Source organism: Hirundo rustica, chromosome Z (genome assembly GCF_015227805.2).
Source record: "Hirundo rustica isolate bHirRus1 chromosome Z, bHirRus1.pri.v3, whole genome shotgun sequence".
NCBI lineage: Eukaryota > Metazoa > Chordata > Aves > Passeriformes > Hirundinidae > Hirundo > Hirundo rustica.
This window is the reverse complement of record NC_053488.1, coordinates 542,442-570,418: the sequence shown is the minus strand read 5'-3', so window position 1 is coordinate 570,418 and position 27,977 is coordinate 542,442. Positions and strand designations below refer to the sequence as shown.

Sequence of the window (27,977 nt, the reverse complement as noted above, 5' to 3'; positions counted from 1 at the left end):
AGATTAAAAGAAGGGATGTCAGAATCCAATGGGTGTGAAAAATGTAGAACAGAACCCAAGGATGTAAAGAAACTGAAACAAACAAACAAACAAAAACACAACACCCCAACAACAACAAACAAACAAAAAACCAAACAACAACAACAACAAAAACCCACAAACCACTCCTGATAATTATTTTCTTCTCCAATAAGGCTGTAAGACTGGCTGCTAAATGAAAATTGAGAGAATGAAAAAGGAATCTCTTAACTGTTGGTTCGGTGCTTGATTTAACTGAGACAAGCCCTGCCCCTGCTCTGTGATGGTGCACACTGACAAACAGCCGTGTTTCTCATCGTGGCAGCGTCGGGGGCTCTTCTCACTTGTCACCATCGTCACCTGTCAGTGACAGCCCACGGTTGGGGCGTGCCTGTCACCTGAGGTTTGTTTTGCGAGGTTGGCCTCGCATGTTGAGAGAAACAGTGTGGATTTTTCTGAGGGACTTCCGACTACTCTGCAAATGAACTGAAAAGAGCCGGTGGAAAGAGCCGTGCGGTTTTTGCTAAGAAAGTAATAACGAGGGGAAAGAACAGATTATTTATCTTTCAGACATTCTGTTCACTGTTAGCGGCTCGCAGCTGTCCGAGAGGCCGCACGAACGCGGCGGACCAGTACACCAACTCACAGCGAGCAGCGCCTCGGACCAGGGGGAACTCGCAAATCCGCCGGGACGGATGGGAATCGGAGCCACGCCCCGACGGTGCCAGATAGCCCGACCTGCTCGCGGCCCCCTCCCCGGCCCCGCCCCGCCCTCAGCCCGGCCCCTCCCCGCCCTCAGCCCGGCCCTGTTCCCGCCCCCAGCCCGGCCCCGCCCCGCCCTCAGCCCGGCCCTGTTCCCGCCCCCAGCCCGGCCCCTCCCCGCCCTCAGCCCGGCCCTGTTCCCGCCCCCAGCCCGGCCCCTCCCCGCCCTCAGACCTGCCCTGTTCCCGCCCTCACCTCGGCCCGCCTCTATCCCCGCCCCCCCGCGCGCCCGCCCTCGCGCTCGTCCAATCAGGGGCCGCCCCGCTGGCCCTGTGCTTCGCCCCGCAGCTTGGCCAAAATGGCGGCGCCGCTCGCCCCGTTGGTGGTTCTGCTCGTCCTCGGCCGCCCGGCGTTCTCCGGTGCGCAGGCCACGGAGGGCGCGGCGGCTGCGCCGCATCGGCGCTTCGAGTACAAGTACAGCTTCAAGGGGCCGCACCTGGTGCAGTCGGACGGCACGGTGCCGTTCTGGGTGCACACGGGCAGTAAGTGCCGGGCGGGGATGGCGGGGCCGGGCTAGTGGCGTTCCTGAGGCGGAGGCAGCAGCGTCCTGTCGGGAGACGCCGGGTCTCGGGGAGAAACCGCGGGTGAAGCTGGCCGGGTGCCCTCCGTGCCCTCGGACTCCGAGGGGCAGAGGAGACCGTGGCGGGGGAGTGCCCGGGCTCCCACCCGCGGTGCGAAGGCACCTACGGCTCCCTGCTGTGGCGGCTGCGGGCCCTGGGTCGGGGACTCGTGGCGCTGCCGGGAAGTGCTGATGTGTCACTGCTGCCGCGCTCGAGGTCGGCCCGGGCTGTGCTGCCAGAAAAAAACTTAGGTTTCATCGTCTTAGAGCTCGAAATGCAAAATGCACCTTGGCAAATAGGACTTGGTTGAACAACGTTTATACAGTTTCTGCGCGCTCTGGGTTAAGGGTTCCGTTGTGCTGCGAAAGGCTTGTTGCCCTTCCTGAGCGTCCCCCCTTGTGAAAGGTGTTGACATTTACAGTTCTAGTTTCTCTGCAGTAACTTCTGCTGTGGTTTTGGCTTTTGTCTGACTTTGATTTAGTTGCTATTGCTTATTTCTTAAATGTGACCTTTTTACTTGACATTATGCTACAAGTGACGTGATGGAAACTGTCTATAGATGAGGGGTTTTGCCTCTGCTTACTCAAGAAAGTAATCCCAAAAAGAAATGTTATTTAATGCAAGCAAATGAATCTGTCTCTGAATGTATGCCTGTTGTTCTTTTACACTGCTAAACAGAAAATTAGAACATCTTATTTCCTTTCTAGATGCCATCCCAAGTGCAGATCAGATCCGTATAACAACCTCCTTGAAAAGCCAGAAAGGCTCAGTGTGGACAAAAAACAAATCAATATTTGAATACTGGGAAGTGGAAGTGACCTTTCGAGTTACAGGAAGAGGCCGCATCGGAGCTGACGGATTGGTAGGAGCAGTTTCATCTAACAGAAAAATAGATGTGCTTTAAAAGTGAATCTTGACTTACAACTTTTTGCTTTCTTCATAGGCAATCTGGTTTACCGAAGAGCAAGGCTTGGAAGGCCCTGTTTTTGGGGCAGCTGATAAATGGAACGGTGTTGGAATTTTCTTTGATTCGTTTGACAATGATGGAAAGGTTGGTTGGAAGGAAACTCTTGTAGCAAAGATAACAAATTAATTTCTTGCCTGTTGAGGAAAAAAAATAGGATGTTGTTTTCCTACTCTTTTCCTCTTTCACTTCAAAGGGATAAAATAGTCAAGTTTCTCTCATACCGGAGACACCAATTTCTATGTGTGTCTTCAGAGATACTCTTTTTCTTGGAAGCTATCTGCCTTGAGTACCTCAGCAGCAAAGATTTTGTAGCAGATAAGGATGACAGTTACTGTTTTCAGTTCTCAGTTTTCCAGTCCAGAATGATCCTAAAACTTAAACAATACATAGTAGGACTGCTTTGGTGCTTTTGCTTTCCCTGTACAACTTTGGCTTGCTTTTAGACATTTTAGACTGACTTTAGTGGAAGGCTGTCGGAGATGTTGCTGATATTTCCCTTCAAATTAAACTAATCCATTTGTGTGCCATTTCTTTCCCTAGAAAAACAATCCTGGAGTGATTGTTGTAGGCAACAATGGAAAGCTGCTGTATGACCATCAGAAGTAAGTTTATTTTCAGTGTTACTGCTGAATGCTTGCTTTTGAATGATGAAATGTTCCATGAAACCCTTTGAGGAAGCATTGCTAAGGTTTCTTTCACATGAAACTTTGTTGTTTCATTTACATTTGATGGTTTATATTTGTTAAAACACTGCTTTGGCAGTAACAGCAGAGGAATTGGCAACTGATAGATATTTAAGTGGCATATGCCCTTTGGGCTGGATGAACTCAGATAAATATAGGTACAGTACAGACTTTTGCTTATGGGGATCCTCCACACACAACTAATAACTGGCAGAAGTGACTAACCAAAAGCTAATTGCTGTTACTAAAATTGGTTGGATTAATTTTGATTTCTGATTGTTTATCAACAGCACAATGGACACCTTTTTTGATTTCAGAGAAGAGTGGTGTCTGCCTCAGTTGGTGCAGTCTCTACAGCTTATTTTCATCTAGGTTCCCAGGTGCAGGAATATATCTGAAAATTGTATCTTAGAAAACAGATTTCCCCATTGCTACATTCCCTCTGCATTGTCCTGTGTACAGCATGCAGTACTGGAGAACCCTGAAGAAAGCTTAGTGCAATTACAGAACAGCCTTGAAAAAGCTTGCAGATTGAAAAACTGGGATGAGGTTGCTTAGTGAGAGTCAGACACTTTTGGCCCAGCTGATTAATCATAACACAGAGTTTTACTGATGTTCTCTTTTTGAACAGTGATGGATCCACGCAAGCACTGGCATCCTGTCAGAGGGACTTTCGGAACAAGCCCTATCCTGTGCGAGTCAAGATCACTTACTACCAAAAAACACTGACTGTAAGTCTGAAATAACAGAACTACTTGTCTTTCTCAGCTTAAACGTGAGACTGGGTTTTCAGAGTTGCAACAAATATGTCAGTTTCCACTGGTGGAAATGTGGAGCTTGGCAACAGAAGTTAAAAGAAGGTGCTGTTTTTAAATGCTACGCAGGTTCTTTTTGCTGCATTTTAGAATGCAGGTGTTGCTGATTTTTCTAATGTCACTTAGGAGGCAGTCATGCAAACACACTCATAATGTGCTCACACTCTTCTCTTGTTCTTGACTTGCCTGGAGAGGTGTCCTAAAGTCAGGATCTGTTTAAGCTACAGGTGATTGAGCAGCTCCTAAGCTTGGTATTTCTTAAGCTGATCTAAGAGTTGCAGAGGGTTTTGTAGCTGATTTTTGAACCAGAGGTTCTTGAAATGGGGCTAAAAAACTAAAACAATTCAACAGCAGATTTAAATTTTCTACTTGAGGCTTCTCACCTCCAAAAAATAGTAGGGCTTTGAAGACAAAAGATTAAAAACTGCTGATATAAGGGAGTCTTTAAGACTTCTTAAATACTATTAGTCTGATTTTCAATTCCTTCTAGTTAAAGAGAGGAAAAATACTAATATGGTGCTGAGTTGTGAAAGCTACAGTGTGTGCTTGTTGGCTTCTGATTCCTTCTGGAATTCACCAGCAGCAGCCATAAAGTGCAGAGCTATCATTTTGTAGTAGAAGTTTCTCAAAAAGTAAACATGACTGCACCTAGAAGAGGGCAGACCTTGTACTGTGTTGTAATGGGAAGAGCTGCCTGTCACTCTTGAATGAAAGTTAAATTTCAGCCTCCAAGACTGATGTTTTCATCTGGGCCCTGATGCATCCTCTAGGAGCTCCTCTGTCCCAGATGTTGCTGTTAAACTTAGTGGTTCTCTTTCCAGGGATGCATTTGCAGACTCTCCCAAAGCTTTAAAACTGCCAGGGATGACTGGTGTAGATCAGTTGCCCAGAACCTTCTTAGGATGTGGACTTTTGCAAATAGAATGTTTATGTAAAATGTCTCTTTCAGAAAAGAAATAGGTTTTGGTTTCTGGTGTGAGCTGCTGAGTTACCCATTAAGTTGCATTTTGTGAGCATTACTTGAAACCGACAAAGCAATTAACACAAATGTGGTGAAAATCGTAAGTGTTTGTCCTTTTAGGTATTAATTAATAATGGCTTTACTCCGGATAAAGAGGACTATGAATTTTGTGCCAAAGTGGAAGATATGGTGTTGCCATCACAAGGGTACTTTGGAATATCTGCAGCCACAGGGGGACTTGCAGGTAGGAAATGTTAAAAATTACAGCATATGCTATGGGGACTTGCAAGGCTTGCAGGAGAGATTGGTTGGGTGGTTGGGTTTTAACTACTAGTGTTGAGCCGTAATATCAATTTTTGACCGTGATGATGTAATTAACCCTCTTGCAGTCCCAAATTACTGACATGCTAAAAAAATTTTTAAAAAAGCCTTTTTGCTGAAAAGGCCAAATCCTTTTCCTGACTCTGGCTAAAGAATTTTTGGTTTTTCCTGACAAAGCCCCAGCATAGTCTCATTCCTCACTGCAAAAACTCTTGGGAGGATGCTGTTTTTTTGAAGATCCTTTGCAAGTGGAAGATTGACTTGAGAATTACAGACATTTGTAAGATGGTTTTGTTTTGTTTTGTTTGTTGAGTACAGATGACCATGATGTGCTGTCATTTCTGACCTTCCAGCTGACTGAGCCTGGGAAGGAAGCAGTAAGCCTTTTTATGCATGATTAGTAAAATATTTTATAGTACATGTTATTTTATGTGCAGCACCAGATTATGATATTTCCTCTTTAAGTCACACATAGCATTCCTGTTTCACAATTTTGGCATGTAGCTGTGCTGTCATCTGGTTTAGAAAAATGAAACTAGTATTGTAATGTTTCATTAATATTGTCATTAATATTCTCAAGACCAGAATTCTGGAAGGACCAGTGAAGCAACAAAACTTTGTGATGTTAAATCAAACCATGCAGTACTCCACAGTACATTTTCTTTTGGAAGTGGGCAAATGTCTGTTCTCACTTTCAACTTTCCCTACTTCTAGAATGATTCTGTACTGCTAAACAGCATTTATCCTTGTAAAACTTGTTTTAATTTTCTGTTGGGAAAAGTTTCTATTTGATCTCCATGGGAATATATGGTTTTTCACTTCAGCTAAATGTATGAATGTGCTGCAGTAATTTTGTGGTGTGTTCACATCTGAAATCCTGAACAGCCTTGCTGCAGAGTCAGTTATGTTAAGAGTGGGGGAGAACATGAGAAAAATCTCACACTTGCCCTTCCCTCTAATAATGTTTTAAAGCCAACACCAGATGCAGAAATCCCTCAGAAAGATAAAGAGAAGTATCAAGAAGAGTTTGAACACTTTCAGCAAGAATTGGATAAGAAGAAGGAAGAATTTCAAAGGGAACATCCTGATGTGCAAGGACAGCCAGGCAAGTTATTTGAACTGTTTTTCAGTCCAGGAAAATACTTGTTTTCCAGGATGTTAAGAATTAGGGATCTGGTTGATCTTGCTAAGCTCCCACTGATGTTACTTACATTATTTTAAAATCTTTACTGTAGTGTGTTTCCTGTTTCTAAAGTTATTCTGGTGGTGCCTGGATTGAGAACGAAAGGAATGACTGGAAAAATGTTTGGAATTATGAACAACAGAAGGGAGATAAGGTCACACATCCCTCTGTAAAGTGGTGATGAAGAAAGCGTGGCCTTTTTTTATTGTTTAAAGGACATCTTTTTGGTCTGTTTCTGCACATTCATAGAAAACTTTTTTAAAGGTGGGCTAGTACATATCTTGGAATATGTGCTTACAATGGAAAAGCTTTTTAGTGCTTGTCTAATGCTGGGCAGACAAGAATCTGATTAGTTGAAAATACAGTGGAAGCCATTTGTTACTTCTGTGGATTTTAATAGCTGTATGTGACTACAAATACACTGGGAATGTACTTTGGGCATCTAGATGTGAAATTTAAGGTTGTCATCTTTATTGCACAGTGATAAGTTATGACTGTTCTAAAGGTCCTATTCGTTATTTTGATCTGCATTTTTGAGATACAGCTCAGCCTTTCTTTGATAAGAAATAATCCCTTTGCCAGAGTCTTTTGGACTTTGGGATGGTGAAGTTGTAGGAGGAGGTAGATGGATGTGGATATGTTAAGGGAGCAAGAGGAACGATCCAATGCAACTTGTGAGGAACGTGCTTTTTTCTTAGCAGCAGATGATGTTTTTGAAACTGTGAGTGATCGTGAGCTGAGGCAAATCTTTGAGGGGCAGAATCGAATTCATCTGGAAATCAAACAGCTTAACAGACAACTGGATATGATTCTGGATGAGCAGAGGAAATATGTCTCTGCAGTCACAGAGGAGATTGCCAAAAGAGGAGCTGCGTTTCCAAGTCAGCAGGGACAGGTAAATAAATCCCATGGTGATTCAGAGACCAGCCTGATTTCAGCAGTGGGTTCCATTTGTTTTTTCCAAGATATGTTTATCTTTTTCTCCCCCTGCCCCTACCAGGTTTCCCAGCAAGAGATAGAGACAGTTGTGAAAACCCAAGAAGAGGTCATTAGACAAGTAAATGAAATAAGGTAAACACTTTCCAAATACTATGGCTGTGTTTTGAATTTTATGATTTCCACTTAAATCCTGTGTATTATATTAGTGGGACAATGTTGACAGACTTGATGTTTGTGTCAGTTCTTTAGTGAAGACTCCCTGCATGTATTGAATTTCTGTAATGAAGTCAGTTCATGCCCCAAGGATTGCTAAGCACCCTAATCTGTCTCATTTTTTATCATGAAGTTCCACTTCAACAGCTAAGTTCAGTCCTGTTAAAAACAATGAAGTAAACCCCTTATCTTGAAGGTGCTATACTGCTAAAATAGATTTGTGAAGATGCTTGTGGTTTGCTTGGGCTGTCTCAGTACTTCTTTTAAGATGTTTTACTGTTGCTGTTTTAATCAGGAATGGCTTTAAGCTAATTTAGCACTTCATTTGTAGCAGCTAAAACATTCCTTACCTTGTGTTAAAAAAAAAAAAGAGAAAAACAATTTCTTCAGTTGTGCTTCCCTCACACCCACCCCCCCATTAGTTTAAGGGCAGCTCTTGTGATTTATCTAAGTAGGTCAGTTTTTTGTAGAATGAAGATTAGAGTGCTTCCATTTTTGCACTTGTTTTTCTACAGAAGCTTTTATGTTAATATTCTTGACAAATCTTTATACCTTGCAAGCAAATTAGATTTTCTTGTTAACATTGGCAGTCTGCCCTTTTAGTGACTACTTACCAGTTTGGAGTTTGCGTAACATCATCTTAATACTTTTCTTAGATTAAAGAAATGCTTTATTTAGAGAGAGAAATAAACAGCCCCTCAGGGCATCGCTTGTCATCCCGCAGGAAAAGGACTTAAGGGCCAAGTAATTTTCCTGGCAAGATTGTGGATTTCTTAATCACCTGATTACAGAAGAATCTTGCATGTTTGTACAATAGAAACTGTCAGCAGGGTGTTATTAATGCAAAAGTCAATATAAATTCAATTTGATACAGCCTGTGTCTATTAAGGGAAATTGTTTTGCTTTTAACAAAGACTGGATCAGTCTGGGGGAAGGTGGGTGGGCAGATTTCTGTTCAGTATGTAAGGGTGGTTCTGTTAGGAGGGAGAAGGACCAAGTGTTCCACTTGTTTTGTAACACTGTGAGGTGTGTGGAAAGACAGAATTACTGTCAGTGGTTATTAGGCAGTGGGCATGATGAGTTATTTAAGATAAAATCTTCCAATGAGAAATTTATTTCTAAAATACACTAATTGCAAGTTCAGGTACATGAAAAATTGCTGACTGCTCTACAGAGTTAGGAGTGCTCCATGAAAGCATTGAAATACGCTCCCATCTGAACCAAATGGAAAGTTTTAAGTAAATTAAAAAGAAATCCAAAGGCATACATTTTGATTGTCTATTCTGTTAATAATGAAAATATTGTCATGCACATGATAAATATTTTAGCTGTAGAATAATCCTCTTTGCAACTCAAAAGAAACAGCACAGTAGGGGAAAATCATATAAGTATATTGATTAGAGATTAAGGCTTTTTTCTCTCATTGACTAGTTTACCTCAAACCAAATTAGTTATGAAACCTCAACTTTTTCTGGATTTAATTTCATTTTTTGTAGAAGCAAAATGAATCCTCCATAAGACAATATTAAGTATTATGACAATGCATATGGGAATTGAGTTACTCGTATAAATGGTAATCACAAAACAAGGATGTACCTAAATCTTTTCTTATCCCTAAAGCCTCTTCCTTATTTTTATTTCTTACATGACTGCTTTTATTTATTTTTTTTTATTTTTTCAGACAGGCTTTGGATTTCTTCAAAGATTGCATTAAACTCAGCTGATCTTAAAGCCTTGCCAGGCACCTCAGACAGAACTCTTGTTCTGTAGCCCTCATCAGTCAGGCAGGCAAAGTAGATGTCTGGCAGCAGAATATTTGCTAGTTCTTATTCTCAGTGTGACTGAGAGATGGGGCACTCTGCAAATGGCAGCTGTCTGCACAATTAACTACTGTTAAAAATCATAGTTTGACTAAAGGATTATTTCTTGAGAGGTATTCTTGAAAGCTAGAAAAAAAATTGCTGCCTTTTGGTGCAACTATGTATTTCTGCCTAATTTTAATGAACTAAAAGCTGTCCAGAATAACTGCTGTTTGTAGAAAAGCTGGTGTGTGCTGAAATCTGGTTTATTATTTATCTTGTTTCAGAAGTTCTGTGACTGATGCACTGAGATCCATCAGTGGGGCTCAACACCCAGGCTCTGCAGGAGTCTATGAAACAACTCAGCACTTCAATGACATCAAAGAACACCTTCACATAGTAAAGAGGGACATAGAGCATTTAGTACAACGCAACATGGTAATTTATGTGCTGGGAGTGTAAAGCATGAGTGTAACACAGCTTTCTTTGGCTGTTAGTGAAAAGCTAGGATGAGCCAGCATGCAATTTAAGGAGCAATTAATCCTTCATTAAGCTGCTTCGCTAAAACTATGCTGCCTTGACCTAACTGCATGATCTGGGTCTTGATGAGAAGTTTTGCACAAAGAGCATGATTTTTAGTCTAATTTCCTGTGGAAACAAGGTCAAGCAATTAGGTTTTCTGGGTGCCTTTTTTTTTTTTTTTTTTTTTTTTTTTTTTTTGTCCCCCTACTTAACAGCTCTATACAGAGGAGATTCTGTGGTGTTTCTGCACACAAGGGAGAGCTTTAATCAGGGGAAACTCAGGCAGGCTCTGCTTCAGGCTTCTTAATGCAAAAAAATTACTCTGTTCGCATTTAGGCATACCTTAGTCTAGCCTAGGTAGTTAAGTTGATTTAGCTTATGATCTGTAAAAGGCCCTTGATTAATTTACCATATTTATTTGTTCTTTCCCATGTAACCCTCAATTTGACATCAGGCAATTTGTCTGAGAAATGTAAAGGTGGGAAGGGAGAGTGAGATGAGGAGTAAGATTATTTTTCTGAGTACTGTCATTTCTCTCCATTTTCTGCTTGTGTTCTGATTTTTACATCACATTGCAAAGCCCTTGTTTTGTAAGTCTTTTGATGGGATGCCTTGTTTGCTCTTTTCTTGGTTTTCAGCCATCCAGTGAGAAGCAGAAGTGTCCAGAGTTGCCACCGTTTCCATCCTGCTTATCTACAATGCATTTCTTCATATTTGTGGCAGTGCAAACTGTGTTATTCATTGGTTATGTCATGTATAGGTAAGTCTTATGTGACTTAAAGACAGCAGGGCAAGACAGTTTTGGAGCTGCTGACAGATACCATTGGAATGGTATCATTATGTTAATCTTGTTAAAACAGGCAATCATTAAGATTGGAAGAGACCTTGGGAGGTCTCCAGTTCAATCTTCTGCTCCAAACTGGGTCCACACTGAATTCAGATGGGGTCACTTGGGGTTTAAACTGGTCAGGTTTTCAAAACCTCTAAGAATGCAGAATTTACAACTGTCCAAGAACCCACTGGAAATGTTGAATTATCATAAAGGTGTTTGGTTTATTTTACCCCAGCTCAGCCACCGTGTATCAAGTGGGAACCTGGTCTGTTTCAACCTGACTGTTGTGTCTTTTATCTAAGCGAATTCAGATGGTCTTTCTATTCTCTTCCCCCTCCTGATGTCATAATGTTGAAATTCTATTTGCATTGATGAAAAGGATAACCTCCATGCTTGGTAGTCTTCTTGCCATCAGCTGGAACAATGATTTCAAGACAAGCAAGGAGCTGGTCCCCTCCAGTTCTTTGTGATGCATTTGTAATTCCATCACCTGGATGTGGTTGATCTGCCGTGTCTGTATCCACTAAGAAAATGAATGACTCGTGCCAGAGGGAAAAGGAAATCTCATTTAAAGTCAATTCTTTATGTGCTTAGTTGCATGGGTGTCCTTTTCTGAGATGATATTTAGGCCAATCAGATACCAAGAAGCTTCAGAAAATGTTCAAGAGTATTTTAAAAGTCAGTTTGTTCTTTCATTGTTTCTGGCTTGTGTCCAGAATGTGGGGTTGTTTGTTTTTTTGGTTTTTTCTTCCATTTGTGTCTGATGCAAAATTGGAAATAAGTGATGCTGCCTATGTCTTTGTGAATAGAAAAAATTGCATTCTGTTTTTGTGATATGACTTATATTTTCTCTAAGTCTCTATCTAATCCTAAAATATATGAAAATTTAAAGCAGTTAGCTAGTTTCAAATTTAAAAAATTCGAAGAATTCTTTTCTGCCTTTTCTTTCAGGAGCCAACAAGAAGCAGCAGCCAAAAAGTTCTTTTGATGACCTGTTCCGTTTGTGCGTACGTAACAGCAGTCTGTATGCACAGAAAATTCTATACTTCTGTAAATGAGGGAAAATTTAGTGTTGGAGATACTTCAATATTATAAATTATTGAATTTTGTTAAATAAAATGAGTTCTCATTTCAAGTGTTGATGCTAAAACCAGGAAGCAAATGCTGGATAGGGGAAGACTGTGCACCCTGTCTAGGTCTGTGTTTTCAGCTGACTTTTTCATAAATACTGAAAGGCAAACTCCCCATTATTTTGCTGTTGCTAAGATTGCAGAAGAGGAGTTGAAACACCAAGGCTTGGTGTTAGTTCAGAGTGTGAATTGCAGATGGATGATTTGTGTAGAAAACTTACTACTAAGTATCCTGGCATAGTAGTTAAAAGAACAAAAAGTAGGTAAAAAAATCCCAAACCTGAAAGAACTGTTCTTCTGTGAGGTTTGTTTGGTGGTTTGTTTGTTTGGCGGGTAAAAATTTACTCTAAACATTTCATTTGTTTACCACTTGGATTTAACAGTATAAGAATATTTTAGTTAATTCTTATTTGAATACTTCTTAATATGTGGACACAAAGACAGACCTTTAAGACCCTGACTCTTGATACCTGATATAAAAAAACCAATTATACAGAATGTGCAAAGAAAGACTTCTCTCCTTGTTTTGTGGTTTGATTTTGGGCAGTGAGAAAAAAATGTGATAAAGTAATTTCTTCAAGTATATTGTGGGGCTGATTTCTTTTTTCATAGTTTCAAGTCTGTCTGTAATTTTTTGGGGAGATTTGTGGAACTTTTCCAGCAAAGATGATTGCTTTATGCATCTTCCAATCTGATTGTATCAAGGATATGTTTTGTATGTGAATTTGTCTTTACTTTTCTAAAGCTGTCTTGTGTCTTTCACATATCAAGTACAGATGCTTTGATTTAAATCTTGACATGGTGAGTATTGTAAACTGCAGGTATTGAGTGTTAACCCATTTCTTCACAAACTTGCTTTGGACATGTTTGTTAATCTGTAGAACCAGTATTTTGTGTCAATTCCTGCTTGAATTTCAAAAGCGTAAGACTGAACGTGAGATTTTGATAGAGCTTATCAAGTGAACATTCGCTTCAGGAAAGAAAGAAAGCAGAGGGCCCAACCTAGGAATGTGAAATTAATTAATTTTGCCTTGTTTACATATCTGTGGTAACTTTGTCCTTGTATGTAGAATTAGAATAAGTACTTCTGTGGTTTCTTAAATTCTGTAAAATACACAAATGCATCAGGATATTTCACTTATAACTGTTAATTTGTTTGTCTGCAAAAATGATCTGTAATATGACTACTCCCATTGCATTTCTACAGTCTGCTCCCTTGGAGTGCAACACATGCTGCCAAAATTCACTTGTAAAGAAGAACACTTCAGTATGGTGCCTGTCAGTTTGGAGAGATGATAAATCTATGCAATATATTTTGTTACTTCAAATACAGTGACCAAAAAGTGAATGTCTGTGCTAGACTATGAAAATGACACTGGTTACACACCAACTAACACATCTGCAGTATGGAGGATACTCCAAGTGGTATAGTTTTATAGATTAATTTATAAATTTGAGCAGATTTTGCTGTACTGATGAGAGAAACAACTGCCTCAGGCTAATCAATGAATAAAAAACTTTTCAGATAAAGCAGAATAACGCATTGGAATTTATCTCTTCAGTTCTTTCAACACCAGCAAATATTTCCAGGTGCCTTGAGTCTAAGCTATTACAACCCTGACTCTTGTAATTAAACTATATATTTTCTTAAATGGTTCTGAAATTTTTAAGTGGTGTTTCCTTTCAGTTGCAGATGTCCTTGCACCAGTGTAACATTCAAACAGAGCTCCTTCTCTCACAGCAGGCTTTGCAAAACCCCTTATGCAGAAAGTATTTTGATAAATACCTGACAGAATGAGGAGCAGTTCTCATGTGTCAATTGGAATGAGCCTGAATTTTTGTTACTGTGAATTTACCCACCCGTTCCTTTGATTTAAAGCTGGAGCAGCCCATACTTCTGTTTGTTTGGTTAGAAAGAAAAGCAGGTTCGGGGTGATGTCTAGAGAGAAACTTGAAGCCTACAGTTTTCTCTTCAGGAGGAGGCTGCTAGATCAGACATCCCTCCCATGTGCAGTGAGAAAAACTTCCGTGGTAGGGAACAGAAGGTCTAACATGGAACATCAGAAAACTGGTAACTGCCTCATGATTCAGTTCACAGTCATTTCCCCTTCCATAACTCACTGGATCAAAAGAAAACTCCCAACTGCCCAGCTCAAATTTTGTCCTGTTCTTGACGTGATAGCAACAAATTGGGATTTTAAGAATATTTTTTCAGTCAATGTAGCCTCCTGTTAGGTTTCTTTCAACAGTGACAGTGTGTTTGATTCTTATCCAGTACGATTTCACAGCTAGGAGGAAAAGACACTTTGGAATGCAGTTGGACAATATTAGGGAGAACAAGTTATATTTGAATTGTGGATGATAAGTGCAAATATTTGGCAATGACAAATACGATCATGGGATTGTACTGGTTGGGGATTATTAAGCACATGGTCACCCCTGAATCTTTCACAAGTCAAATGCACAATACGGTTTGTAAATGAACTGGTTTCTGGTTTGTAAATTAACTGCTCTGGTTTGTAACTTCTATGGGAAGAAAATCTGACCTTTCTCAATGGATCAATTACTGTAACAACAAAAAATGTCTACTTTTTTTTTTTCCTTTAATTTTAAATTCAAACAGCTGACAGTTTCATGTTTGTTTCTCACTGATGTAAATTGATACTTGGAGTTCAGAGATAACGTCATTTGAATAAAGGTGCATATTTTTAGTAAGCCTTTTTCTTTTCATTTGGTACGTCCATGAAATCTAAGCAAGTGTATTTGAAGCATTCTTTACCGTCAGAACACTTAGACATGTGGCTTTAGTTCTACCTGACACTGGGGAGTTAATGGCATTCTGAGTTTGAATTCCCTCTTTCACTTCCATTTTTCCCCAGCCAGGAGCAAGATTTTTAGTAAGTGGAGGAGAGGAATCCTGAATTGAATCTATTCAAGCTGACAAAACCCTGAATACTTCTTTCTGATGGTCCAGCTGCTAGAAAAGGCAACATCCTTTTGCTAGAGGGATGAAGCAGGGGGCAGAGTCCTGGTTCTTTCAAGAACACCTAAGTATTTTTGCATTATAGGAACACAGAATCTAGAAAAGATTGGGATTTTGGATGGCATTTTTGAGCTGGCCTCCCTCTGGAATTTGCCTGTTTCAAGACTGAGTTCTGTACTGGGGTTAGAGATCTGTGTGTTCCTTGGGTATGGAACACAGGCTTTTATGTATCACCTGTTTTCATCAGATAAAACAGGAAGAGAGTCTTTAATTTTGATTTCCCTTCAGCTAGAGGGAAAAGAAGACTTAAAGCAAAGGAAGTGGCGATATGAGTACTTAATTAGCTTCTGTCTGTATGTTTTCATGAAGCCTGGGATTCCTGTCATCAACAAAAACCAGTAAGTTCTTTAACTTCAATAGAACACCTGCCTGAAATAGAATTACTCTGGGGGTACTGGCTATGTTGTGCCTTTTGTCACACAGTCTCTCCTGTGTTTCTCAGCAGCTTCAGTGCCAATAACCCTTTTTGTTATCTTCGATCTCAAAATTAACATGGGAAAGCCTTTTGCTGATTGCGAGGTTGAGAGCTGGAGGGCAAGACCTCTTGGCAGTACCTCTGAAAGCCAGTCCTTGCCTTGCTCAATCCTGTGAAAGCATCACTTTTAGGCGCAAAATTATGTTAGAAACATTTATAGAGGGATCAAGTTTCTTTTCAGTAAAGACCAACAGCACAAAGCTTAACAGGTACCATTTCTCATACACTTGGAGGAGACCCTTGAAAAATCAGTGTTTTCAAAGTTCAGCTAGGGAAAAGAAAAAAAAAAAAAAAAAAAAAAAAGATGAAGCAGTTACTTCATCTACTTAATAAGTGAAATAGTTGTTATTTGGAATTTATGATTCTGAGTGATAGTTTCAAAAAGAAAGTTAGAGTTTCTTATTTAGTCACTAATAATCCAGGATTTCAGAATGTTTTGGTGGTGCTGGGGGGGGTGTTTGTTGGTTAGTTGATTTGTGGTTTCGGGGTCTTTTTGCGTTGGTTTTTTGTTGTTGTTGTTGTGTTTTTGTTGTTGTTGTTGTTGTTGGTTTTTTGTGTGTTTTTTTTTTGTTTTTTGTTTTTTTTTTCTGTTTGCGTTTTGTTTTGTTGTGGGGTGGTGGTTTGTGGGTTTTTTTTTTGTTTGTTTTTGGGTTTTTTGGGGGGGGGGGTGTTTGTTTGCTTGATGGGTTTTTGTTTTGTTTTTTTTGTAATAGTAATAGGTCCGCTTTAATTAGAAAGGCTGTAATATAGATTAAGGCATTAGGCAAACTGAAATCCTCACATCTCTCAGTTCTCATTGAAATTATGAGAGTGCTGGGAGAACCATTTAGATAATCAAAATTCCAGAATGTTGCATTAAGGCATGTGCAGTAGGATAAATGCTCAAAACCCAAACTCATGAACTTTGGAAACCTAGCAGGTGATTTTCTTTCCCAAAATAGTCTATGACCTAGGTAGCAGATCCTGGAAATCTTCACCTGAGTAGAAGTGGTTAGGCTAATGATGTGACTTAAAGATTTGAAAGATGAGGACCTACAGAAACTACCTACACCCAAAAGGTATCCAGACTGGTTTATGGCAGATTCAGATTTATTCATCCCTTATCAGCAGTTAGGATTACGAACAGCAGGTGTTTTATGCGGCACCAAAGCAGGGGTCTAGATGGAGATAGCCTGGGGAAGAGCTAACAGAAACACAAGAGGAAGAACAGTAGGAAGATCTGACTTGCTTTCTTTGGGGTTACTTTCTTGAAATAAAGCAATCATAGCAGTGATGCCTCATTCATCTGCAAGATAAAGCAGCCATATGAAGAGAGACTGAATAAAAACCACATAAAATATTTCTGTCCAGTGGGATAAAATATTCATGGATATAAAGAACCAGGGGTTTTGCTTAATGAAGAATTCAAGTTTTCAAATCTCAGATCTGAGGGTTTTCCAGTCAGTACCCTGAATTTTGCTATTTTACTATGGCTATTGAATAAAGCAGGTTTTCAATTCGGATCCAGGGAATGTTGTGATCTCTGTGAAAGCGAGAGCAAGCTTTAAAACTGAAGATGTCAAAATGCTATTGCACACTATAATTGATTTTTTGGTGTGTGTACAATTAGCTGAAAGTATTAATGGAAAAAGTAGGTAGTTGCATCTAATGATTTTTTTTTTTTTTAGTAATCTGAACCATCTGCCTCTATATATTAAGGAGTTCTTTCTTTAATCCAGATTATGGCTGACAAACTGGTTTTGGCATTCACGTTTCACTAGCACTGTGCCCTTGAAGAGCTGATGTGGCTGTAGAAACTCTCTCGCTTTCAACTGCTGTGTTTGAAAACATTTTTTGTTTGGCTTTCCTGTAGTTGTTTCCTTATAGCTCCTACTCTTTTTTTTTTTTTTTTTTTTTTTTCCCTTTCTTTCTTTCTTTCTTTCTTTCTTCCTTCCTTCCTTTTTTCTTTCTTTCTTTTTTTTTTTTTTTCCTCTTGAGAAGATGGCCTTTCTAATGAAAAGTATGTTGAGCAACCAGGTAAAGAATTTGGGACTTGGAGGTGGAGGGGAAGAAAACAAAGAAGAAAGCACTCCTTCTGATCCAGCAGCAGCTGCAGGAATGACCAGAGAGGAGTATGAGGAATATCAAAAGCAAATGGTTGAGGAGAAGTGAGTACTTGTTCCCTTATTATGAGTAGGAGGCTGATTCTTGTTAACTCTGTGCAGATAAAAATAACCCAAGAAAAAGCCAAACATGCAGTTCTTCACTATTTTGTTTTTAAAAGCAGATAAATCTTTGCTAAAAAGACTTTCCAAAATAAAAAGTTCCCCATCTGGAAATTATAAAATATTATGTTCCCTCTTCCTGGCCCCAACTCCCCATCCTGCAACTCTCTCCTATATGTTCCTGCTATCTCCACAGCTTGATATGCTGGACTCATTCCTAGGTGATGTTACTTTATCTAGAACAATTTTCCAAGATGTTTGTAATGCAAGATTTAATTCTCAAATGTATGTGATTAATCCTTCTAGAACTCCATATTCACTTTCAATATGTAATATTTCGTTGTCCACATTTGTTATGACAGACCTGAAAAAGTACTGAGTGCTCATTTATCTTGAACAAAGGTTTAAGATTTTTTTTCCTAAAATCTACTAAATAAAGCACAACTTTAAAATCAATTAAGTCTCAATTTTGTCTGTAAAGACAATCTTTATCACTTGCTGTGTTTATGAAAATGAGTAAAATGGAGGACTTGGCTTGTGTAGGAGTTCAAACCATGCATAATTATAAATAAAACGATTGACTTCTAAATCTCAAATGCATCTGTTCCTCTAATGGTCAATTACATAATGGTTGTGTAAATCCTTCTTGTAAGATGATTATAGGTGCCAGGTTAATGACTGATGGAATTTGAGGTATCCAGGTCTGTATTTAGCGTCAGATGTTTCTATCAGGAAGCCCTGAAGGGGTGTTGTTTGGTTTGGAAAAAAAGCACAGAATGTTTTGCTTTGCGTTTTGTCAAGGGATATTTAAAAGGGAAATGACCATCTTCTGGCAGAAGAAATACAGGATTCCTGGGCTAGGGAAATGCCGGGGGGGGGGGGGGGGGGGTGTGTGTGTGGGAATTCTATACTGTTTTTAAGTGGGGCATGTGTCCTTTCCCTGCTGAACTGTACTGAGCAAGCAGGGCAGGAGTACTCCTACAGGACAGTTCGAAAAGAGAACAGTTTCTCTAAGAGAAAAAATCATCTCAGGATGAGATGTGGTTCTGTGTCAGAAATCTCTGACATAGGCAGAGCATGTTCCTGGTTCAGGGCTCCCTGAATTTTGCCCAGTGTTCAGCTGTGCAGGAGTGGAGACCAGAAAAGTAAATGTGCCTTGCTGAACTTGTGCTCAGGCAGTTTTGAACCTGAAACCAACCAGGCTTTGGGCTCTTCTCAGATTTTAGGTTTGTTTGTGAGGTTTTTGTTTCTGGAGAGAGAGAAATCCAAAAACTCATTTTGGAAGCAGAGGAAAAAAAAAATCATTTTGGAAGCAGTTTTTATGTGCAAAAATACCTGTACTGAAACAAGATCAATTTTGCAATAGAATTTCCATGAAAATGCTACCAGGGAAAAAAGAAATTAAAGGGAGAGGGGGCATGAAAGGTGAGTGTTATCAAATGTTACCAAAAATTTTTGAGAAGACACATTCTGCAAATAAATACAAATGTAATCTAAAAAAATAAAACTGTGCAGACCAGTTTTTAAATCTAATGAAAACATTTTATAAAATCACAGATGAAGTCAGTGCTTTTCCATCCAGGGAAGCTTTAGAATTCATTGCCCTTGTGAAACAATGAATGCACAAAGAAAGACCAGGAAAATTCAGAGGTGACAGAAGCACAGGAAGCATGGCCCCTTGGCATCACTTTATTGGTATTGTGCCTTTTGTGCCTTTGGACAAGTTACTTATCTTGGGGAACAACTCCTCTGTGTAGCTTTTTGCAGCCAAGCAACTGGTTCAGTGTAAAAGACTGGTTTTATTAGCATCTTGAAGGAGCATTTTTTCTGATTTCCAGGATGGAAAGAGATGCAGCATTTGCACAGAAAAAAGCAGAGCGAGCCGTTCTGAGGGTTCACCTGAGAGAAAAGTATAGACTGCCCAAGGTAAGCCTGCAGCTCATGAGCTCATCTATTCCAGTGACCAAATTTCAACCAATTTTAAACTGCCCATTCCTTTTTCTTTAGTGATCCTGGCACTGTCAAATATTTCCAGGAAAAGCAAAATATTGAAAGCAAAACCTTCAAGAAACTTATTTAAAATAATTTTTAAATTATTGTGTTATTTTGTGAGCTTCTGCCATGGGAAGGAGAGAGGTAATATAGGACAGAGTACTCTTTCCAGGGATTTGCATCACACATTTGCTGACCTGTCACTACTGGGAAGATGTTGGCATATTTCATTTATACCCCTTGAGGAAATGTGTAGTGGTTCTGAGCAATTTGAGAGTTTATATGTATTACTCACCTGCCAGCTCTGAGTCATTACCCCTCATTTTCTAATCAGTACTTTCCAGTGCTCTTTGATTAATTAAAATGGATGAAGATAAAGAATCCATCTCCTGTAAGTTTAACTGCTAAAAAATGTAGTGCTTAATCCAAACAAGTAATTTAGGCACTCATCAGCAACAGAAAGAGACCAGCATCTGTAGCCTCATGTAGCCAAACTTTTAAATAAGCATTTAAGGTGGACTTGGGTCACCTCCCAGTGTCTGTGTCTCTTCCAGAGGGAGGCCAGGTGACAACAGAACTCAGGTAGTATGTATTCCACCCCTAAGAGCCTGGTTTTTCTGGTGCTCTTGCTGGACAACATGCCCTGAGGGTGAGTTTAATTACAGAAAGATTAATTATGCAAAAAAATTAAGTCCAAGATTTTAAGTGATTGATTGGATTGGAGGCCTAAGTCTCTAAACACCAGCATTTTAATTAGCAGCTGAGGAGTAAAATATAATTAGACTTTGCTTTCCTTGTGGAGGCATATGCTGAGACAGCTCCTGAGCAGCATTTACTCAGCATCTCGCCAGAGCTTTCAGCTCCAAGAGGGGCTGCTTAGGAAAGCTCCAGAATACTTGAGTGCCCAGGACTCAACTAAACATCAGTGGGTGGTTTTCAAATTCTCCCACTTGTAGTGCTTTTTTTCAGCTCGGGATGGTGTCCAGGTCACCCGTCCCCCTTGGCTGAGCACCACATAGACACACAAGTATGCAGTGGTCATCTGACCCATCTCCAGCAGGATCTCGGCTTTGGCATGTACTAAGTGCTCTCTGGGGCCATATTTCAGTAATAACAATAGAAGACTTGTCTCCAAGGCAGGAGGGTAGCTCTAAGCCAGAAAACAATATTGCGGGGTATGTTTTTCTGCATTTGTTTCTCCCTATATAGCATTTATTGGTTTTCATCAGCCCTTATGAAAACATGTTATAGCAGGAAGAAAATGAAATTATTACATGCACCCTATATGTCCCTGGGGGAAAAAAAAATAAAAAAATAAAAAAATCAATGCTGCGATACAACATTCTGGCATCAAAATGCTCTCAGACTTGTCATAATGCATTAAATATTTTGAAATTTGAAAGTAATTTCAGGTATCCTAGTGTGGGCAAAAAAAAAATTAGAATATTACCAGTATCAATCACTAGCAAGCATTTTAAGCAAAAGCATGAAATTCAGGACTAAGCAGGGCCCCCTTTGCCATGTAAAATCTAAAGCTCCATGCTATCTGGGCCAGATTTATAAGAGAAAGTAGACCCTTAATGAACCTAATCCTATTAACAGAGTTGTCAACTTAGGTTTGTCATCAGAAAGATGTTTTTAGCCATGAGACATTTGATCTATGGACAACTTTTTCATCTTTGGCATATTCAGTGCATCACATTCATACAAAACCTTTAAAAATATATATAAATGCAGACATAAATATTTAAATATAATATTGATTTTTAAAAAAACTTACCAAATTCTCTTATCCACTTGCTGCCTTTTTCCTGAACTGGAATTCAGTAATCAATGAATTTTTGCAAGGTCTAAACACAGGGGCATAAGTTGATGGTAAGCTGAGGAAAAACAGTCCTAATGTCAGGAGGGAGCAGTCCCCACCCACCAGCTCTGTGCTCCAAGCTGTGATGTCTGGATTCTTTGAGGGTGCTTCTGGGAGGGAAGGCTGCTGGTTCCGACTTTTGGCTCCTTATATTTACTTGTGAGGTGCCTGCAGCCCTTCAGTGGCACAAGGATGGTGGTGCTGCTGTGTTGCTAATTTAAGCCCCACCTGCAGGTCAAGGCAAGGTGAGCTCTGATTTTGTATGTTACTGGTGCATTATAGGTGATAAATCACAGGATAAGGTCTGGAATCAGGTACCTAAGGATCTCTGCATATCAGCATAGGTAAATGTTACCACAGGCTAAGTTAGGCATAAGAAAAGCAGTACATCACTCAGCCGAGCTGGAAAAGAGTTTGGTTCCCCTGTGGATTAGTCTGTGAGCTTTGATGTTTTTTGTTTACAAACAGACTTCATATAAGCAGTGTTAAGCCAGCATTTGGTCTTCTTTGCCCCTTAAGTTGCACAGAAGACTTTAACATCATTGTTCAGAGAACCAAAAGTGCCATTTAACATGCAATACCAAACTTTGGTTGTTCTCCCTACCTGGAGGTCTTCTCCCTTTGAGGGAGCTTGACAAAACTTTTAGTGAAAGAGGCTGTCTCTCCCTGAGGGAGATTGCTTTTCCGGCCAGGCGGGCATGGAGCTGTCTAATGTTAAACTGTATCCTCTACCTGTGGGAGCCAGAGAAGGAATTTCCCCTGTGATATCAGATGTTGACTATCTCCTGCTTGCGCTATCTTAATCCTTCTCTGTCCCTCTCTGTCATCTTTTTTCTCATTTCTGTACACACTTAATGCTACAAAATAAAGTTGGTATCCTTGAACTGAACCTTTGCACCTTAATTTGGGCAGAGGACTTTACCATCAAATTGTAACAAAGCAGATACTTAGACAGTTTTCATCTCACACCTACCCGTGTATCACTGTATATGTTAAGAACTCTATTGTATCTATAGCAAAATATATCTGGGACTGACTACACCAGATGCATAATCAGAGTCAAAAAATATTACCATGCACTTGGATCTATTGCCTATGCTGTTGAATTGTCAGAATAATGTCTGACCCAGTTTTGGCCTGGGCACTCTCCCAAGCAATCCCCACGGCCAGTTTGGGAGTTGGGACAGGCATTCCCAATCGGCAGTTAGATGGGACCACCCTGTTTGGTAGGGCGACAGAGTTCAATAGCATCCCAATGGGTTTTTCCAGGCCAGCTGGCCTTGGGGCAAGAGACCAGTGCCAGACATATTTAATTAAGAAGAATAGATGTTGCTTCTGTGTTCACTTTTCCATTTCAAATTAAAGTAAGCAAGAATCAAATGCTCAAATTTTAGAAGGAAGAGAAAAGGCCATACATGTATCATGTGCTTCTTGGCTTCTTGTTGAGCAACCCCGTCCTGTTGAAGCCCATCTTAGGTCTATTAAGGCTAAATGTCAAGTGGGTAGAGGCAGGTGGCTTGGGCAGAACTGTACTGCTTTAGACTATATCTCAATATATTCTTTTTGTGGTCAGAGAACACTTTGAAGTCCCAAACTGTTGCACATCACATCTCAGACTTGGATAGGACAGTGGGCTTTGGTGCAAGAACATGCTAGACAATTGTTCACATTGCCAAAGATGTGAATCACTACAGTAGCATGCAGTGAGGCTGCCTTAAATTAGAAATAATTCTAAAGGAAAGAATACGTGTGATTGTCTGATTAGGGGCACTTTTTCAGTAATCACATTTTTTAATCATCCTCTACAGCTACTGGTGAGGATTTCAAAAGGGCTAACTCCTCTGACAGCCATCAGTTGCTGAATAAAAGCTTAATACATTTTTTTCCTGCTACACAATCAATAAAAAATACCTCTTCTGTTTGGGAGATTGTTTCTAGCTCCCACAGATCTGACCGCAGCAACCCTTACCCAAAAAGGTGAAAAGATGTTCTCACCCATTTTATCCACATAGCAGTAACAATCCTTCTAGAGGTCTCCACAGTTTCACAGGAGATATGGGAGGAAAATCAGATTAAAGGGAAATACAGTCATTGCAAACATGAAGTGTGGAAATATGGAACTGTAAACAGTGGTTATGCAGCCGACCACCCCCAGTCTGCCTGTCCTTGCTAAGGTCTGCAACAACACAGACATTGCTCATATATGTCCTTGCATTCATTTGTCCTTTTATTCATGCAAAGCCCAGATCCCTCACTCTAAAAAACACCTCCTGCTGATAGCATTGCTGCTTATTCATATCAGGCCTTTGCTGCTGTCATGCTTAATTTTGGAGATGCAATGAGGCATTAGTGCTTATCTTTGATGTGTGAGCTGTGTCAAAATATCCTGTTCTTCTGAACTCTGGATTCATCAGAATCCACCAGAAAACGTGAACAAAATCACCATTGTTTGAAAAATTGACATAATCCCACTGATGGAGTGTTTCAGTGGGCAGGCAGGAATCAAGTGGGTAGTGCTTACTGCATCTCAGCCCTTTTAATTGCTTAACCAGTTTCTTCTCCTGTCTCTTTTTGCTTTCTCAGACTCACAACCAACCTTCCTCCTCTCTTTTGTTGTCCAAGTCCTTCTATTACCCCACTTACCAGCACTGCAACACTGATTATGTGCCAGGCAGCCCTTGCTCCTCATCAGAACTCATAGAGGCCAACCAAAGACCTAGATAGAGTTTAGAGATGGTTTGGGAAGATGGGGGACCCTTTTTGCAGTAATTAATTCTGAAGTTTAATGCGTCTTTCTTCCAGAAGGCTTCAGCTTAGTGCTGATACCTAAAAATCCCCCCCCATGCCTCCCCAGCAATTGAATAAGGAAATGATACCACAGCTTTTCTAAAGCTCTTGTTTCATTGACCAGAAGCTGACAGGCACAGCAGCTGGCAGGCTCAGTACTGTCCTGCAGCATGGTTTTGGGGGATACAAATAACTTGGAATGGAATTCCTGCAGTATCGCCATGGCAAAGATTTCTAAAATGGCAAGTGATACTCAGGGTTTGTTTTGACAGTGCTGAAGCCCTTTAAAGAAATATAATTGACATTGCCCAAAAAATCTTAGAACTTTCACAGAGGCTTATTGAGGCCCTGAATTCACAAGTTGCACCTCAAAAATTTGACCGAAAAATCTGTGCATCTGTTTTGGTTCTCCCTAAAAAACAAAAAAATAACAAAACAAGAAGCCCATTGGTAGGTCCTGGGAGAGCAGAAATACTCTCATCTGCTCGTTTTGTTTCCTGCTTTAGAGTGAATTGGATGAGAATCAAATACAGATGGCTGGAGATGATGTGGAGTTGCCAGAAGACCTTCAGAAGATGGTGGCAGAAGATCAGGAGGAGGAGGAGGACAAGGACTCTATCCTGGGCCAGCTGCAGAACATCCAGAACATGGACATGGATGCCATCAAAGAAAAGGCACAAGCCACCTTCACTGAGATGAAACAGGCAGCTGAGCAAAAATGTTCTGTGATGTAGAAGAGCCACCACTGCCCAAGGGCTGTAACTTCAGTCTTGTGGTGCTGGGCCTGCAGGGGGAGAGCAGGCAGAGGGGTGCACGTAGCTCTATAGCATTCAGTGTAAATATAGAAAACTGATGAGAGAGAGACTTAAAACCCTGAGGGGAGAATAAAAATTTACCTGCTGGGACTGCCTAGAAGGAAGTTAGAACTGATCCTCAGTTTTGAACTAACTTTTTCCCCCCATGGAAAAAAATGGCTTTAAAGAAATTAATATTGGGGAAAAAATGTGCCTTTTCCCATTTTTTTCCACGTGATTGAAATGCTATTAAATGTGTATGTTTGAGCAAAATTGTACTTCTGATACATCACATAGAGGTAACTGCTCATTTAATCCTGCTTTCAGAAATAAATACATGTATTTCTTATAAAAACATGTCTGTTTCAAACATCTTGAGGCAAACACAGTGTTTGGATATTGATATTTGCTGCAAAATCTTGATTTTTAAAAAAGCATCTCTGTACTAAGTATAGCAAAAGGCAAAAAGTGAAGCATGTAACTCAACAGCTAGGGTCAAATATGTCGTCATATACACTGAGTGGGGACTTGTAGGAAAGTAAGGTTTGGTGGCTCTCTCTGAGCCCTGCTCTGGAGCAGTGCAGGCTTCTCCAGTCTGCTTTCATTTCCCAACTTCTCAAAGACGCTTCAAATATCAAGCAACAGCAGTGACTCTCTGCTTGTCCGCTCTGTGTGCCAAATTCTGGGGCTGGGGTACCAGCACAAGGCTAAAACCAGCTCCCCACGCTGATTCTGGGAGTTGTCTCCATTGAAGGCTAAACACGGAGGGTTATGCCAGGGTAGAGCACCTAAACCTGAGGAAAGGATAGCTCTCACAAATGTTTAATCTGCCTGTGTCTATGGGACATACAGGCTGCTACTCTCAGGCGATTCTATAAAATGAATGGCTTTGTAAGTTCTCCAAGAACTAGCCTGGGAATTAAATTTGGAAATGAATATGTGTAGCACCTTCCTACAGGTTTATAAGTCTCTTTCTCTCTCTCTTTCTTTCTGTCTCCAGCAAAACAAGTAAAAAAATTAATTTTAAGTTTACAAGTGCACTAAGTATAATTTATCTACTTTATCTTTTCCTTCCTTGCTTGCTTCCTTCCTTCCTTTTCTTTTTGTTTTCCCCCTCCCCTCCCCTCCCCTCCCCATCCCAGGATGGTCCCTGTCCCTGCAGAAGGGTCAGCAGACACCCACAGCTACACGGGGACAGGGACAAGGGGCAGACAGACACAGCATCTCAGGGAGAATGTGAGCCTGTGCTATGCCTGCAGTGTTTTACTGGTCACTTGGACAGGAGGCCAAATTTTCCTTTTGGCAAAGTCACCTCTGCGGCGAGGCAGAGAGAAGGGCAAGGAAGAGAGGTTCCCCTCCCTCCTGCTCCAACAGCTGCTGAGTGCCAAGGTGGCAAGGGAAAGTCCCTTGACCACCTCCTGGTGCACTGGCAAAAAAACTCTGACATGCAGAAAAAGGCCAGAGAAAAGCTGCTGCCTTTACTGCCTTACCACTGACAGTCACAGTGGTGCCTGCCTCCATGTCTGCAAAAAAACAGGGAGGGCAGCATGGTGTGTTCATCACATATGGATCGTGACTGATTAAGGCAAATTACATTTATTTGGCCAATACCTTTATTTATAAGTCTTTTACCTATTTTTGACTAGAATCCTTTGTCACATTTCAAGCTGATTACCAGTTTTTCCCTAATGTTTCTGCTGAGCACACAAGCACCTTCTAAAAACATTCCTCCCAACAGTATGTTAAATGTTGTTGTAGGTAGTTTCTAGTTTCCCTGAACACAGTTAGTTTGCTAACAGTAAAAGGAAGCTGAGAGCTTCCTACAAACAGAGCTTGGGAAAGTTCTTTCATCAATCACTCTTCAAATATAAACAGAACAGACTTGCTTGAAAACCTGTTATCCAATATTTTCCCCACTGTAGCATTAAGAAAATATGTATTTTCTTCTTGCTAATTTCTTTCTTACCAAAGAAATACTGAATTGACAAATTCTGACCTTCCTTGCTTTTTCCAGAGAATGTCCTCGTGCATTAAATGGCTCTCATCCAACAGGTAACTTCTTTAGTGAAGAAAACCTATCTTCAGCAGGTCCCTCAAGCATAAGAGCTATTTTGCCTAAAACCACCGAGACTTCTGATCTGATTTCTTCCTCTTGGGATTCTGCTCTCACATAGCACCACAGAATCTATTTATGCAGAAAGTGGGGTCTTCTAGGAGGTCTTTACATAAAGTAGATACAACAGTCACCAGCTCAGCTCAATCAGCCTGAGGTTTGAGAGGCTCAATGCATTTCCCTCTGCACTGGTATAAATCTGGGTGGTACCTCCACACTGTTGTGTTGCTTTACAGACTGAACTGTCCTATCTTAAAAAGAGCAAAATAAACAAGCCTCAGGGTTTTGACCTTTGAATTAAAATATGCCTGGGACATCCTGAAAATCTTACTGAAAACATCTGGTGCTTTAAAGGATCTAATTAAATTTGTCAGCAGATACAGGATCAGCATTTTCACAGTTTAAACGGCCAGAGAAGAAAGTACAGTCAGAATCACCAAACAAATGATTAATGAGATTCAAAAAAAATGTCAGGACTGGCAGAGACAAGTGAGACTGGGAGGTGGCTTGAGACTGGCACAGGATGGGACCCAGCCCCACTGAAATGCTGCTGGCATGGGAGTGAGCTGCCTTAGGCAGCACTGTTAGACCAGAGCTACCACATTCAGTCTGGAGTGGCAGAGCCAGGGCAAGGTGGCAAATCTGTGCTGCCCTCAGCAGGAGCCTGATCTTCAGCTTGCCGGAGGTGACTGCCTGCTCTCAGCAGCACCTGCAGGGCTCATCCCTCCAGCACTGGCTGTTTCTGTCTTCAGGCACCAGCTACAGGCCTGGGGAGGCACATGAGTAGGAGGTGATGGGGCCACCCCCAGGTACATGCAACTCTCAAGGTGCTTAGCTTGGGGACAGGTCACAGTGGAGCCACTGCATGTGTGTGCACGTGCACGTGTGCTGGTATGTGAGTCTGAGAATGTGTCCATATCTATGCACAAATGCACATGGATGCATGTGCATGCAGCTATGCACATGTGAGAGTGGACAGGGACATATCTGTGTGTCCCTC

At 40.7% G+C, this 27,977-nt stretch overlaps 2 protein-coding genes across 3 annotated transcripts; both read left to right on the top strand.

The window, feature by feature from the left end:
• Nucleotides 1–1,065: 1,065 nt before the first annotated feature.
• LMAN1 (lectin, mannose binding 1) lies at nucleotides 1,066–14,418 on the top strand. Of its 2 annotated transcripts, none has more exons than XM_040090539.2 (13): nucleotides 1,066–1,262; nucleotides 2,048–2,202; nucleotides 2,284–2,391; nucleotides 2,848–2,909; nucleotides 3,622–3,721; nucleotides 4,887–5,010; nucleotides 5,406–5,464; nucleotides 6,060–6,192; nucleotides 6,972–7,165; nucleotides 7,271–7,341; nucleotides 9,509–9,659; nucleotides 10,382–10,503; nucleotides 11,527–14,418. In XM_040090539.2, exons 1-13 carry the CDS (start codon nucleotides 1,079–1,081, stop codon nucleotides 11,561–11,563), a joined length of 1,500 nt encoding a protein of 499 aa, XP_039946473.1. In that variant the 5' UTR covers nucleotides 1,066–1,078; the 3' UTR covers nucleotides 11,564–14,418. The 2 variants fall into 2 exon arrangements, with proteins under 2 accessions (XP_039946473.1, XP_039946472.1); XM_040090538.2 differs by having other exon boundaries at nucleotides 1,074–1,262; nucleotides 6,969–7,165; nucleotides 11,527–14,401.
• A 2,785-nt stretch (nucleotides 14,419–17,203) lies between these two features.
• On the top strand, nucleotides 17,204–25,157 carry CPLX4 (complexin 4). The gene is made up of 3 exons (XM_040090548.1): nucleotides 17,204–17,370; nucleotides 19,266–19,353; nucleotides 24,577–25,157. The coding sequence occupies exons 1-3, from the start codon at nucleotides 17,204–17,206 to the stop codon at nucleotides 24,802–24,804; spliced, it is 483 nt and encodes a 160-aa protein (XP_039946482.1). The 3' UTR covers nucleotides 24,805–25,157.
• Nucleotides 25,158–27,977: the final 2,820 nt, after the last annotated feature.